The sequence below is a fragment of the Rhea pennata genome, chromosome 5 (assembly GCF_028389875.1).
Source record: "Rhea pennata isolate bPtePen1 chromosome 5, bPtePen1.pri, whole genome shotgun sequence".
Classification (NCBI taxonomy): domain Eukaryota; kingdom Metazoa; phylum Chordata; class Aves; order Rheiformes; family Rheidae; genus Rhea; species Rhea pennata.
The window spans coordinates 13,260,095-13,276,384 of record NC_084667.1 but is presented as its reverse complement, the minus strand read 5'-3'; the positions used below and the strand labels follow the sequence as shown (position 1 = coordinate 13,276,384).

The 16,290-nt window shown below is 44.7% G+C and overlaps 1 protein-coding gene across 10 annotated transcripts in view; it reads left to right on the top strand.

Moving 5' to 3' along the window:
• The window catches only part of SLC8A3 (solute carrier family 8 member A3), a 110,870-nt gene that overhangs the window by 70,576 nt on the left and 24,004 nt on the right, over positions 1–16,290 (top strand). For 5 of the 10 annotated variants that reach the window (XM_062576839.1, XM_062576835.1, XM_062576841.1 and 2 more), the window contains exon 2: positions 14,196–14,299. In XM_062576839.1, coding sequence (XP_062432823.1) covers positions 14,196–14,299 — 104 coding nt within the window. Of the gene's footprint in view, positions 1–12,660; positions 12,770–14,195; positions 14,302–16,290 lie in introns of all 10 variants that reach the window. The other 5 variants (XM_062576845.1, XM_062576836.1, XM_062576844.1 and 2 more) reach the window with 3 other exon arrangements.

Genomic DNA, 16,290 nt, shown 5'->3' with positions numbered 1-16,290 from the left:
AGAAAATTTGAAAGGTCTTCAATAGGGAATCAATTTTCCTACTTCCTTCTTTCTCCATGTCATACTTGTTCTTAAATTCTGTGCTGTGTGACTACAGTGGGGTTGTGACTCAGGTTTTGCTCTTTTTAGAGTTTCGTTTTAAGGAAGAAAGGATACAACATCTTCTCAGAGAGGTTGGTCTTCAGGAACTAACTTAATGTAGTAAGGAGGGAACTGTTCACACCTAGGCACTTAGCACTGCATTACACCTACACCAGGCTGACACCCACCAGAACTGATATTTGATGGAGTGGCCAAGTTGAGTTCTTACCTCTGCCGGACATGCATTTGTTGTACAAACCTCAGTACGTATCTCCACAGGTCACAAAGACTGTTCCATCTTTGGCCCTTGAGCAGCAAATCTCCGTGGGCCAGCCACAACAAGCTGACCTGCAGCAGGCCATGCCAGGGCTGGTTTGTGTTTCTACATACAGAACTTAAGTCTTCAGAACTGACAGTCTAGAATGTGTCACACAAATCAACCTGGATTCCCTTTTTAAGAGAGGAATTTGAACAAAGATTATAGCCAGACCTGAAATTATTTAATATTAAAAATAGCTTTATTAATCTGAATAGAGGGGGAAAAAAGCCTGTAGAGGTGGGCTATTAAGCTCATGTAGCCCAACTCAAATATCTCAACTCAGCCAATCAGCAATATGGAGAAAGGGCTTTTAAAAAAACCATATTCTTCCCTTCTTTGCAGAAATTCTTAATCCAAATCATGGCATCTCTTCTGAAGAAAGAACCCTCTGTATTAGAGAATTCTATCATGTTTGAACAAAGTGAAGTATAAATGGAGTATTTTGGAAATCTGCTTACCTGACAGGGCTGACTGTGTTAAGGAAGCTCCCAGAGCATTTTGTTGTGCCTCCCAGCATGCCTTTTCTGGCTCCTCCATGGCTTCAGAGGTGTTTGTAACACTAGCTGTTTAATAGTTCCAGTGTCAATTCCTGTGGCTGACACATGTACCTTATCAAGTACTTAAGGATTTTTAGCAAGGAATGACAGTGCTTAACAGGCTCACCTGCCTGTCTAGTAACTTAGCAACTCTGATTTCTCATTGCTTGTACAGTTATTTGCACCTTTGCAAAGTAGGCATGAAATTCGATCACGTGAATTTGACAGTATTTTGTGTCTTTTTGCATGGCAGTGAAAAGTGAGGAATGCATTGCTGTGGCAAGAAAGAAATCAGAACTGAAAAGTGAGACTGACCACAAGCACAAAATGACCACTTTAATTTTCCCATTCTAGGCTGCAGGAGGGGTAACACTTAGGCAGATTTTTATCTAAATTCATTTTTTTTACCAGCTATCACTATAAATCTCTTACTGGTAACATTTTAAAGTTTTGTAATACAAATAAAAAACGAAATATGGCTTTAGTCTTGGCTATGTCCCTTTAATTATCATATGTCAGTGACTAAAGCATTTTCAATAGCTGTAATTGAGACATGAGCCAATTTACTAATTAGCTAAGATTACATGGGGCATACACAAAGGGAAATCACTTTTTTGTGTCAATGTTTCCTTCTTTATCTCTTATCAAGACATGATGCAACATCAACAGTGTCTGCACAGCCAATAGCTAGCCAGCCAAAGCCCCTGGCTTCCCACTGGTCCCAGGCAAAGTCCCACATGGTACCAGGAGGATAGGGAAGGATGGAAACCCGGATTTCAGACCAGGCTGCCTGGTTTCTGTCTCCTGATACATCTGCTTTGGGGACAGCTGGGAAAGTAAGCATCTCTGTCAGCGTATATTTTCCATCCTGTGATCCCCTGTGGCAAAGACAGATGTTGGCCCTCGTGGTGAACAGAGCGGAAGAGCCCACTGGGCTATGTGTGTGTGTAGTGAAGGAGAGCAGCAGGATTTTGTCACCTGTGTAGGTCCCAGCTGCAAACGCTGAGAAAATTTCTCTCTCCAGTGCTCTTTGTGCCACCTTGTTTGCTCCCTCCCTGTGTAGGGGACAGACAGCAGGGGACATGGCGCCGCCTTTGCTATTTGTGCCAAGAAACAGTGCCGAAGGATTCTTCCCCTTCCCTTACCAAGGAAGTTCATACCTTATGAGTCAAGTCAGACATTAGGACTTTCTAAGTGTAAAGAGATGACACATTGGGGAAGAGTGTCCAGGGCAAGTAAAGATAGCCTATAAAAGTCTCCACTATTAAACGTTTTTTAAACAACAACTTGCAACTGCCAGTCAGGAGTAGCTTGGTGGGGCTGGTTCTGCCCAGAGTCAAGGGTGAACTAGCTCAGTGCTAGCTGTCACTTCCAGCCTTGTTTCTTGAAGCTTTTTGGTTCCGCAGTGGCAAAAATGAGCTTTAGCAAGGAAGAGGAGATGCCTGACAGAAATGCAAAACTCCCTTCAAATCAGAGCCAAATTACATGAAATAGTAAGCTGGTATTGGTACCACTTCCACTACTACCCAAAACACGCTCTGCTCCCTCCCCTCACCCTGCTTTTAAATTGTAGCATCTTCCAAATGAGCAGCTCAAATGTTTTGCAAGTAATGACTGTCCCCTACACAGGCTCCTGTGAGAAATAGGGATCAAAGCCACTACATAGATACAGAAACTGAAGCACAGAAGTATCAAGTGGTTGCTTGCATGGCCTCAGGCTTGCCTGGAGAAATACAGAGGTCATATAATGATTAACACCACAGACAGCCCTATGATAATGATCATCTAGTTATCCCATAGGCCATCCTGAAGTTAAAAGATTAAAAAAAAAAAATACATTTATTATTAGACTGCTGTGTGTGACTTCACAGCAGACTGGTCTGAAACTGTCCAGTCTGTTCCCCCTGTGCTTGTTGCACAGAGCGGGATGTCCCTTACATAGCTGCTCTTCCAAGGTCCTAATGAATGACACAGCCAATTTCTGGAAATCAGCCCACAGTGGCTTGTCTCCAGCTTCTGTACTAGCTCTGGTTCTTTTGTAACGCATACATCAGCAACTTGTACATCAACGATCTGCCTGAAACTCTATCCTGACAGTTTGTCTATCCTGTTGGCATCTGCTTAGGTAACTGGTACCAAGATCTGCTCTGACCTTGAAGGCACCTTAAATTCTGACCTGGCTGTTAGAACAAACTGTGACTATCACTGGTGACTGCAGCAGCATGCTTCAAAAACTGTTTCCCTCTTTACAGTTACATGGGAGTTACAGTTTACATGGGAGCCAAAAATCTCTTTTCATGGTCAGAATCTGAAGCCCAGTGTATATCCTGTCTATCCTGGTTGGGTCCTTACTCTGGATGGGTCTGTAAATTACCATGATTCCCCATTGAAATGAAGATCCCTCATCATCTTCTTGGCAAGTTTTAGGAATCTGCTTTTGAATGTAGTACTTTTCCTCCTCGAACACTTCTCTCCTCCTTTGCTACATGGTAGCATAGCACTTTGCTTCAAAATGGCTCTGCTCGTCACAGCCTTGGTTACTTGTTGTGCTACTCCACATGACCATGTGCCTCACAGCAGGGCACCTTGTCTGCCAGTGCTGTTGGATTGCTCTGTTAAATGTCTGCCTCCCAATGATCTAGACAAAGCCAGCTCCCCACTGTACAGAGCGTTATTTAATCCCCTCTGGTTTGTCTCAGATTTTGACATCTTATATGGGCAGCATTGCTGCAACATGATTTCTCAATGAGATCTTCTGGCAGACAAAATATGTCCTGTCCATATATTTCCTTGTTGAAAACCTAGCCAAATGCCAGCAATCACATGCAGGGCTCTGGAGAAGAGCAAGAGTGGCACCACACATTTTGAAATTCATACTGTAGGGCCTGTACCTGCTGCAAATCAGATGAGAATTTAGGTATATTGAGATGTGTTGAGAATGCTATGGGTTGACCTGATGTGTGTGGACTAAAGATTCACGTTAATGAGTTACTAAAGATCTCCTGGTACTTCTCATTGTCCCACAGATGTTTACCTTGCTGTCCTGGCTGCTTTCCATCCTGGCTAACAGCTACCCACCAGGGACTGTAAATCCTGCCCTTGCACAACCCTGCCTGTTTCAGTGGTATACTCTATGTGACATTTCCTGACTTACGTTGTTTTTAGAGCTGAGCCTTATTTTACATTCCAAAGTCATGCAGACACATCCTCTTAACCTCCACTGCAATAATTCCTGCAAATGAGAGTCTCCACACAGAGAAATACTTGATGTTTTCTAGCACATTAATCAAATAACCATTCAGTTGTTGCCTTATGTGTTGGAAGAGGACATGTTGTCAAATAAAATGATTTTATAGATTATCCTCTGTACTTCCCAGATGGGGAATTTAGCAACGTCATGTGCATTAAGTCCTTTAGGAAAAGATCAATGTCTATTCATTTCATCTTCTGGTGCTTACTCAGGGAAATCTTCTTATTAATGTTGTTCCCCAGAGAAGTTTTTCCATCCCTAACTTTTAAAAACAGTGATTATTTTTAAGTATGTGTCTAAAGGAGAGCCTGGACTTGCACCATCTGAAGGCTATTGGTGATAGCGTGCATAGTCGCCAGAGAAAACAAGACAGAGCAGCTATTCTGACTTCTGTATGCATGTGTAATCCCTGGGAACTATAGATATCATCTTGTCCTGCTGTATCATAGTCCTTCAGTTATCCTTGTCCTTCCCAATTAAACGCAGAGGTACATCTGTAGTCACAGCTACAGTCCCCTATGATTTTGAATCAGAAGTTGAAGGGTTTGCTCTTTGTTTTTTTCTGGAGGTAGATCTCCTTGTCTAATACAGTAAGACTGCCTCCAGAGCAGGAAGAAACCCCAGCAGCCCTCTAAGCGTTATTTCCTAGCAGTTTCAGAAGCTGCCACAGCTGTATACTTCTGCTGTTGGAAGACCTCTTTCTACTCTAGTGTCTGCAAACTGCCTGGCAGCTCAGTGAGCCTGGGCTCTCCACGTGGAGCTTATGGAAAATGTGAAAATGGGTCCACTTAACTAATCTGGGCAGGGAATCTCACACAAACGGATCTCATGGAAGACTGAGGAGGCTCCCTGTCAGGCTAGGAAAATCTGTTTTTCAGTACTTCTGGTGAGTGTCCCTTCCAGGCCCAGTCGGACTCCTAGATGCACGTGGAAAAGGATAAGATACCTATGTTTTTCCAAACTAAACGCATTGTTCAGCCTCTTGAAAAGGCTACAGAGGCCTGAATTAAAGAGCTTTTTCCACAAATCAACCCATGTACATGCTGAGATTGAATTAAACTGCAGGTTGGTACTAGTTGTGGAGATTTGGGGTTTGATTTTGTTTGCAGAGTGACTCCTCCTTTCCAGCTACTGTTGGCATTTAATGAAGGCACTTGATTGCCAGAACAGGGTTTTGGATGGCCTTCGTTGTTCTCAGCTTTCGAACTGCCTGAGGCATGTCTTGGCCGTGAGGAAGCTGTCAGAGAAAGAAGAAGGATGGAAAGTGTCCTCCTTTCCTTGATGCAGAGACATCAGCTGTTGGGGAGTGAAAGCTGCCTGGCTTAGCAAGGTGTGCCTCAGACCTTACGCTTTCCGTTAGGGGGAATGCTCCTGTCAGGCCTGTTGTGCTGCAAGACCCTCTCATGCCAGTGTCTGCCTCGGCTAATTTCAGGAAACTGTCACGATGTTCTTGCAGCAAAATGTTCCCAAGCCTCCTGCTCACGCTCGCTCTCTGCCTCTCGGTGTCCTCCTGTCACATCTCTCACATTAACGTGATGTCTTCCCAGAGTGGTGTTACGCTCCAGTCCTTCTCCCCATCCATCTCCTCTGCTCTCCAAGCGTTTATAGGAGGTAGCTATCAGTGTGGCTGCAGGTGAGATATGAGGGCAGTGTTACAAGGGAGCAATCTGTGTTTTGGCCTCAAGACGATTTACGGCAGATTAGGATGTAGCTGTAGTTACAATTGCTTTTGTAGCGCTAGAGAGGAGCAAAATGCTCTCAATAGTTGCAGAAGTTGCAGAGCTTGGTAACAGGCAATGCTGACCCAGCTCCACTAAGCTGAGAGGAACTATCTCGCTGGCCTGACAGGCACCAGTATGTCCTTCATCATCGCTGACCTTTCCACAGTGACAGTCACCAAAGCAGCAAGCCAGCTGAGATAAGGGCACTTCCCCACAAGGAAGCGAGCTGAGCCCAGCACCCCATTGCTTGAAGTCTACTGGGCAGCCCTAGGACTGGAGGTGCTTTCTTCCTGCTGCTGCAAAATAATAGCAAAAGGTTAAATATTCCATGCTATGCAGTACTTGCTGTGTTAGCAGTCACCCACCTCACAATGTCACTGAACAGTCCCTGGAAACTACTATTTCTTCTTTCATTTCTGCCTCTCTCCTTTTTCCCTTGTACAGTAAAGTTTGGAAACTCACTGGGACTGGAATAATATTAGGCAGATACTGTGAGCTTGGCTGGAGCCATCCAGGCTGTGCTGGGTAGCTGAGCATGGTGCCAGGGTGCCTGTGTAACCAGAGGATCCCTGTCACACAGCCCACATCTCCAGGCTGTGAGCTTGAGTCCCCAAAGCCATGTAGACTGAGGTGCTGTGAAAATGAACATGGGCTCTCAGCAAAGCTGTGTAGGTCAAGTATATCTCTGTCCTGATGCAGCTCATCCTCTTCTGGGCCTAAAACAGATTGGGTAAGGGGTATGAGTCTGCCTTTGTCTGCACAGGCCACATTCAGCTTTGATGTTTGAAGATTAGCTGGTGAAGGTGACTTTGGCCTGATCTACGTATATTATGGAGTCTCTGTGTCCTCTGCTTAGGTTTGGTCCTAGGTATTGCAATTTGTAGGGTCAAGGTCCCTGCAGCTCATGGTATTATCTCCTGTGGATGGCAAACAGGCACATGGGCCTGTCACCCGATGGCACTAGCTGACCCTGTGCACGTGCTTGTTAATGTTAATGTGTTGACTTTGTTCTACTCTCCCTCCATTAATCAGCCTTATGCTTTGCTCTCTTGAAATGCCAAGAAAAAGCATCCGCCAGATAGTGTTCCCTTTGCCGTCAGGAAGGGTGAGCCCTGAACAGAGATGTGCAGCCTTACGGGGGGAGGCTGTGAGTGCATCGGCCCGTTCTTGGATCAGCTGGTCCCCTTGCAGGTGCTAAGTGGTCTCACAGAGGGCTCGGCATGAAGAAGTGTCCCACTGTCATGTTCAGGAGGGCAACGTGTTGCACAAGTCTTGAAAACAGAGATTTTCTTTGCAATAACAAATTTGCCCGTCATCTTTTGTTTAAGAGCCAGGTTAAAGTTCCTTTTCTCACTACAATTTATAATAAGAGGGAAAATATTGTTTTAATGGATTTGTAACCAAATTCAAAGACCCTTTTGTTGAAGAACAATGTGAGGCTTGAGTGTGCACTACCAATCTAGTTTGTAATAGAGCTGAGCTAATGTAGGAATTCAGAGATTTTGCGCTGTTGGTTACACCTGTACAGAGATTTTTACCAGCTATCCTGAAGGCAGTGTTTCTGCCTTCGAGTGAGATTTTAACCTTGGGGCAAAACTTTGAAAATCTGTTTCTCTTAAGAGAGAAAAGAAATCTGAAAATTTTGTTTTTCTTATTTCCCTCAGCTTTCCCAAGTATAGCCAAAAGTTAGTTCTTTTTCCAGCAAAGTTTTATTTCCCTCTCCTTGAGGCAAGCTCAGGAGGAGGGGCTCGTGTTCATGCCCCCATGACCTGGCGCAGCCCCTCGAGACTCCTGCTGAGGCGCTTTTTGTAGGTCAATTTTATCTTGGGGACTCTGGTTCATCCAGTCATTCCATTTGAGGCACCGAGTGGCCCTCACCTTTACATTAGTGTTAAACTTTTTGCTGCATTTCAGTGAGCAGGATGACAAATTTTTATTTTACTGCAGAGTGACTTGGATCTAGGTGCAGGCAGTAGGGGGAAAGTGTGTTATCCATTCACATGCAGCCGGGATTGAGGACCCTGTGATCCTCTGTGCATGCATCAGGAACAGTTGATTGAGCTTGGGTGCTGGAAGAGGGCTTTTCAGGCATGAACAGAGTCTTGCAGTTGGACTTTCCCTTGTAGAAACCAGTGGAAAAAGTGGGATCATCAGAGAGCTGGGCTTGAATTTTTGTTTAGAAGAGACCATGCTTTGTGGTGCATTACGCAGGATTGTGCTGTGCTAGGGAGATAAAGGCAGTTGCACAGCCAGACTGAGTGTATGTGAGGTGTTTTCCTATCGCTCCCATGCAGCAGAGAATTAGGGCAAGGAAGCTGGCCTGGAGGGCTGGCAGCCTCGGCAGCGATGCCAGGCAGCGATCAGCAGAGAGCTAACTAGAATGCACATATGCCCAAAGAAAAAAAACTTTGGAGACATTGGAGGCAGTGCCACATTGCTTGGGTTTATTTCTGGGTATTAATATATGGCCCTACCTTTCTGTGTCCTTCCAAAACAAGTAAGATCTAAGATATAGCCACATAGCAAGCGGAGGACTCAAAAGTTTGCAGAAAACTCTGTTTGCTCTCAGATAACTTCTGTTCACTTTCTGCATCATGTTCCTGAGAGTCAGGGGGCCAGTTGCCAAGAGTGAAACAACAGCCATTCAGGCAGGGAACATCTTATACTTGTTTGTAGCCCCTACTTGTGCTCTGGTCAGTGCGGACAGCATGTGTAATATGGACATATCTGGTTGCAAAAGGCATGTACAAGGGCATATCATACACCAGCATATTTTAAAGAAGATTCAGTGGAAAAAAAAACACACGTAGAATCAGAAATCCAAAATTCGTGTTATTTTACTTTTGCCCCTGTGTTTGGACAGCTTTCAAAATACCTTCTTGCATACTATTTTTAGTCTGCCCACAAATGAGACAAGAAATTTCTTCTCTTTTCATGTCAGCAGTATTCAAGAATTAGCATGTGGATCTGTTTGGCCCCAAGCATGAGGCGGTGCCACCTCAAAGGTGGGAGAAGTGACCCAGGTTCACCTGGGGAGGTGAGGCAGGGCCTGGGGACTCCAGCCTCGGGCAGAGCAATGGGCAGAGTTGAAGTTTCCCTGTGCTCTAAGAAAACTACACTGTTTCCAGACCTCAAGGATCTTCCTTTTGTAATGCCAACATTTTAAAGTGCATCTTCTCTACTGAAATCCACTGAGTTTTCTTTCTTGACTTTTTTTTTTAATTAAAAAAAGATGACTATAAAGAAATCTCACCCCTGTGGAACTACTTAGTAGGCTGTATAGACCACTGTGCACTTAACAAAATGTGCACGCAGTGAGTCATTACTTCCTTGAGTCCACAGTTTTGAGTATTCGTTGTGCAGTTGAGTGGATTTTGTAAAATCAGGCTTTCCACACGCAGCCATGGAGATCATCTTCTGCGTACGCTTCTCATTAAATGGGTATTTCTTCTCCACTTCAGTATGCACATTCACGGAAATGGGAGAGCCACCTCAATGAAAAATAGTTGCTGTAAGAAAGACAGACTCAAGAAATGTGCGTTCATTACACATGTTGCTTAAAGCTCTGGAATGGCTTTGTCACGATACCTAAATCCGCCTCCAGGAAACAGGATCTGCATCCTGTTGCAGATACTGAATAACATGTTCCCTCTGAAGACCCCCTTTTTGGGGGGAAAAAAAAAGTTGTATTTTTTTTTAAGTGAAACACTGATTTCTTCCTTGTTGTTGTTTCTTCCTTACTCTACATATTTTCATTCTGAAAAATGAGCTGAGAGGAAAATTAGCAGCTTAAAGTCATGAAAAGTCAAAAGTTAAAAAGAGCAGAAGTTGCCAATAGTTCAAAAATATAAGCAGTACTATTTGTGAATGGGATTTTCAAAAGCAGCTGGAGTTTAGGACACACTGGCTACTTTCAAAAGTCCCACCTTCTCTTTTGTAGCAAGAGCAAGAAAGAGATCCAAACTATAAATCAGATGTATCATAGAATCAGTAAGGTTGGAAGGGACCTCTGGAGATCATCTAGTCCCACTCCCCTGCTCAGCAGGGTCACCTAGAGCGTGGCAGACAGGGCTGCATCCAGATGGGCCATGAAGATCTCCAGAGAAGGAGACTCCACAACCTCTCTGGCAACCTGTTCCAGTGCTCCATCACTCTCACAGTGAAGAAATTCCCCCTCATGTTCAGGCGGAACTGCCTGTGCTTCAGTTTCTGCCCGTTGCCTCTTGTCCTGTCACATGGGACAACTGAAAAGAGTTGGTCCCCATCCCCTTGACACCCTCCCTTCAGGTACTTGTACACATTGATAAGATCCCCCCTCAGTCTTCTCTTCCCCATTTCGTGTCATGAAATGGTGATTTTCAGGGGTTCAAAAAGCCTTCCTCAAACATTACACAATTTTTGAATGCTGTTTTCGTCAGCTGCCCTTAAGCGGTGCAGTTGCTTAGGTGTTAGCTAGTAAGCGTAGGTCAGTGCTACTGCATTCGTCCAGGCCTGGCTCCAAGGGGTGACAGCCTGAAAGCTAAAGTTTTCTAAATCCCTTTCTGCTCTCAGACATGGTTGGGCCTCTGGTCACCTCTAATCACCTCCTATGCTGGCAGGAGCTGGGGTCACAACATCCCCAGGATTTGGGACAACAGTGCTTAGTCTATGAAGTGCTGTGGGATCAAAGGTATTGGGTATCATTTAGTGCCTGATATTCAAAACAGTAAGGCCGTGCGCAGTTTTTGGTCACTAATGTATGGGCTAAGGCACTGAGAGAGTGGGCTGAAGCCCTTGTATTTAATCCTTCCCTGAGGATTTCTGGGATGATCAGTGACAAATTAGCCACTGACTAAGTTTTGAGACTAAACTTGTTGTTTATAGTCAGTGCTCAGCACTTCTTGAATTCAGCAGAGTGCTCAGCAACTCCAGCCCCGTACTGAAAGAGCACTAAGCAGTACCTCTCCAGGCAGCCTGGACTAGTTCAGCTTCTCATGGGGGTGAAGGAAATCATTCTCACCATCCTGGTGAAAGGAGGAACTCAAGTTCCCAACCAACAGTATGTATGAGAAAGATTTCTAAAGCCCGCTCACTTTGGGACTAGGTATGCTTGTTGATGTACACTACTGTTGTAGTGCATCAGTCCTTTTCCCAACAAGACAAAGGGTAGAATAGTGTAATGCTGTTTCTTAGGCACTACAGCACTTCCCATCAGTAGGTTTGATATGTTTGACAGCCATAAAGATCCACATGTGCCTGACAACCCTGTGAGCACGTTAGCACACTAGCTCACTTACAGGGAAACTAAGGCACATATGGTGATTTGAAGACTGGGGCTACTTTGCTCAGGTTCTGTGATCTCCAGACCTGTTTTTCTCCTCCTTTCTATATACAACCAAGACAAGTTATAGATACAAAATGCATCAGGGAACTGATCCAAATGTTGAGAATGGACAAGGAACTTGCAGTGGTCATTGCAGGAGGGTTACGAGGGAGATGCATGTGTGAATACTAAGCTGTTGGATAGGGAAGTCATTCCCTGGTGAGATGAGCAGCTGGCCTGGTTCTCAGAAGCAGTTGTTTTGGGGTAATGGAAATGCACTTTCTGTGGAACTGACGTTTTCTTTTTAAAAAATGCAGGTCCAGTTTGGGGTCATGGCTGATTGGAAGTCTAGCAGCCCCAAAATAACAGATTCATGCCCTTTCAGAATGTACACATATATATGAGCATATAATTATATGTGATCATCAGTGCAGATACAGACAATTTTACATTTAAGAGGGTGTGAGATCATCCCAGAGTGAAAGCACCAATCCATTCTGTCATGAGTGAGGGATGTGATTTTATCAAGCCTTTCAACTGATAAGATAGCAAGCAGAGTGCAGATTTAATTTGCAGCCTGAGACAATCAGTCAGTGCAACCCTATCTGAAAGGGAGACAGCATAGTTGGCAAAGCCATCAAGTTGTTTAGGTTGTTGTGTTTCTGTGTGCATGTGTGTAAGAGCGAGAACCAAGGAACAGTGACCTCTGTTTAGGATATTTATTGCTGTGAAAGAAACCACTTCATGACAAGCTCTTTCATTCTTTTCCCACAAAATGCTCCTGGAACTCATAAGAAATTTTCCTATGGAAGGACATAGGATTTTCCACCCAGCTAGTCCAGCAACCAGCACTACTCAGAGTCAGCTGCAGAGGCAGGTTTTCCCTCAGGCTGCTGCTTGACTAGCCTCACCTATGGCTCACTTTAACATGAAGAGCTCAGAGCTAAAGGTTGCACTATCTTCCCATGTGGTCACTTAGTGTCTCTCTGAAAGGCTAATGTTCCCAACATGGAGCTAATAGCTTGGTGCCTGTGTGGTGTGTACTTGTGCATGTGTTTTTATGCCTGTGTGTACAGAGCGAGCAGCAGTGTGAGCAGAGTGTGCTTCTCTGTGTGCCAGTCAGATTTCGTTGTGTGGACACTGTGCTGTGAGTGGTTGTACTGATTTTGTTGCAAATCTAAATTCCCTTGCCAGTTTGGACCAGAGCTATTTGTATTCAACCATATTTTGCACAGTGTGTCCTGTCTTCAGGCCTTCTGGTTAAATAGAAGATAGGCCACCGTAACTGGCAGTAGTGGGTTTTAGCCTTTCTCAAGGGCCATGTTAAGCTTGCTCAGTGAGTGAGAAAACTTTGACTATCTAATATTCCCATGCAATTCCTTGCCTTCCTCCACTTCTGCTTTGCTATTCTCTTCTCCCCTTTATGACAATTATTATTTTTCCATCCACAGCAAAACAATTCACATCAAGGTAATTGATGATGAGGAGTATGAAAAAAACAAGAATTTCTTCATTGAGCTGATGAGCCCACGCATGGTGGATATGAGTTTACAGAAAGGTGTAGTACTAGCCCTGCAGACTAACGTTAACATTCTTCTTTCCTCTCTTCTTTCTTGCCCTTCCTCCTCTTCTCCTTTTCCTCTGATTTCTTTTTGTTTCCAACTGCTCTATCCAAAACACTGCTGTGCACACACACCTGTGTCACATGGTACCTATGGAGCATGAGCGGGATGGGAAATGTGTTGGAGGGGCCTGGAAAAGGGGACAAGGGAAGGAGACAGAGAAGGATAGTACATTCCTAGTCATGAATATTTTTGCAATGGCTCAAAGAGGGACCTTGCATCATTCCCATTCATAGAAAGGACTGAGCCTGCTCAAGCAAGTCTTGTAGCATCAGTGAGAAGACGCTGGCTAGAAATGCATCCAGCATCTCAGGAGAGCATTGCCCTGCCCTATTCCTATGCAGTGTCCTGATAGTCTAATATTAGCAAATCACAGGAATCAAGGCCTGGCAGAGAAAGAGCCCCTAATAAATTCTCAAAAGGGCTGGGTAAAGGCTGTGAACCCTCCAGTCCAGTTGTTGCTGGGCAGCTCTGGAAGTGACTTATCATGGCAGGGAAGCAGCTGACACTCCACCTTCGATTTGTTTGGGGGCTCATAATAGTTGTATGCATTGCAGAGGTGCTAGATGTAGCCTGGAAACCTGGCAGCAGGGAGAAGGAGACAGCCCTGCTCTAGTGTCAAGGCTGTTTTCATTCAAGTCTCTGAGGTATTTTAGTACCATTGTCTTCTGCAAGCTCCCAGCAAAGCTGTCTGCTCTCACAGAAAGCTGAATCCCTCGGTCAGGGAACATTCAGGTCAGGGAGAAGAGGCAGACAGTATCAAAGAGTAGAAGCAATGATATGCTGTTTTAAAAATGGAAATTAGAAATATCAGCATCCTTTGAAGCTAACAGAGCTATAGCCTGACTGCAAAGACCTGACTCACCCCCACTGGGGAGCATGTCTGTGAGTATGCATCTCTCTCTCTTCTTCTCAGTCTCTGAGCCCAGAGTCCCTACAGATTTATTACTAATTGTGAGGGTAGCAGAAGCAATTGACCTTTCAGCTAAAATGCACTGGGTATCCCAGGGTGGCTCCTGGTGATTTCCAGTCAGCCGATACCCTTTCTATTACCATGTGACACTGAAAAAAACGTGCTGCAGAAGTCACCTCCCACTAACCATCAGCAAGGACCGAACTCTCTTTCCCTTCCTCTCCACTCCCTTCCTCACCCCCCTCGCCAGCCCCATCTCCCCCTAACACCCTCCCGCTCCCCAAAGACCAGCTGCGACCGATGCGCCATGTCAAACGAGCAGGCCAACGGCACACCGCCCCAGGCAGTGGGGAACGGGCTGCATGCGAGAAGCGTGTGGTGCTGCTGCTACTGCGTCTCCTTCAACTGGCCAACCCGCTGTACACGGTTGTCTCTCTTGTTGTCCCTACAGGAAGACCGTAAGGGTTAAAATAGTAGATGAGGAGGAATACGAAAGGCAGGAGAATTTCTTCATTGCCCTTGGTGAACCGAAATGGATGGAACGAGGAATATCAGGTGTGAGATCCTTTATGAAAACAAACGGAAAAAAAAAAAAAAAAAAAAAAAAAAAAAAGAATCAAGTCTCCAAACCCCAACTCTAAAAATATAACCCTTTTTCTCCTATTTCCCCTCCTTCCTTTTCTCCTCCTCCTGTAGACAGATCGACTTTTGTTCTCTGCTCTCCTGTATTCTCGCTCTCACCCTGTTTCGGTGTCATCTCTGCCTTTTAGAGCCTAGCTTTCTTCTGATCCTCCTTTTATGCAATGCTTGAGCCTTAGAGGCTGTATTATTTTGTTTGGGTTTCTTTGTTTAGGTTTGTTTTCTTTCTGAGCACATCTTTGCTGTTCTCCCCTGTCCTTCTCCTTTGCCAGGACCTCAGGGAATGTGATAGACAAGGAAAGGGCATAATGCATGGCTGCCTCTGAAGCTCTTCCTACACCCTACTGTCCTTTCCTCTGTTGTTGCCTGCCAGTGGCATTGAATTGGTGCAATTGGGTTCCTCTGAGGTGCGATGAAAAGCCTCCGGAAAAGAGGGAAGATGTGAGCTAACTTGTTTTGGTTATATTTTTATAAATGGTTCTCAAGGTCTTTCATCTAAAAAACCCACTGTTGTGTCATAAATAATTACAGCCTCTCATCCAGAGGGTGTGGAGCACTGCTAATATCCTAATTTCAGGTTAGATACAGTGAAGCTGAGGATCCCTTAGCAGATCAGGATCATATTGGGGAGAAACACTGACTTATAGTCATGCCTTGCCTATATGTAGCTTTGTCCTTGTTGTGTCCTCTTTCTTAGCTGCTGAGTCTTGCCATTGGCTTCATCAGCTTTGGGGTGGCCCAGGAGGGACAGTATTTAAACATGAACACTTAACAGAAAGGAGTGCCACCTTCTAAGTGTCTGATACACAATAAATTCAGATGTGTGTACCCAAGGGCTTATTTTCATTCCCGTGTACTACTGCAGGTGGTGAGAGCATCTGGTGGTTGCCTGGGTATCACACAGCTTTCCCTTGTCTTCTGTCTCTTATCTCATGCACACAGCAATATTCTCTAGCCCATCCTAGCTCCCATGCGCAGTTCTCCAGGACATTTGGGATAGACACAGCTTGCATTAGCTTGACAATGTCACATTGCATCCATGGGTTTGTTAAGTTTAAAGCCAAAATGAGTTCATAATTTAAGCCATTAGATCCTCTCATGCGATCTGTAAGCAATGAGGGACATTAGATTTCACTGCGTGTTGGGTACAGGCCCTTGAGTTTCACCAAAGTCAGGCTTCTAGTAAGTCGTTGACTCATGATCAGAAGAGGTGACCAGCCTGCCATATCCCATGAGGGTATTTTCCAGCAGTTAATTGCCCTCCGAGGTAAAGTCGCTGGCATTCTAGAAGGAAGTTGTCTGGCTTCAGCTTATAGCCACTGGTTCTTCTTGTACTTTTTCCTGTTAGGATAAAGAGCTGCATGGTGTCTCACACTTTCTCTTGTGTAGGTACCTACATACTATATACATATTACACTCAATTTTCTTTTGGGGAGATTAAGCCCTTTCAGTCTGTGACTGCAGAGTATTTTCTTCAGCTCTTGAATCACCCTGGGGTGTCTTCTCTGCACTTTTCTGACCAAGGGCTCCCACCTCCATCTCACCAATGCCAAACACAGAAGGAAAATCACCTACTTGTTACTCACTCTCCTGTTTATACATTTATCAGTCTATAGCATCACACTGAAGTTTCTGCCCAATTGCGGTCTCTGTGAGCCCTGAATCCTTTCTTAAAAATGTGTGCTTCAGGATACAGAGCCAGGATTGGGTTGTTTTTTTGTTACATCCTGCATTCCATGTTCCTATATATGCCAGGTGCATCCAGCTGAACAAACACATTTGAACAAATCTAGATAGCTAGTTAAGATGGTTCAGTCTGTACAATTGCTCTGTCCTCATTGTTATTTGGACAATTACACCAGTTTGCAGTTGTTATTGGGCTTGCCTCATTTACACCAACATAAATT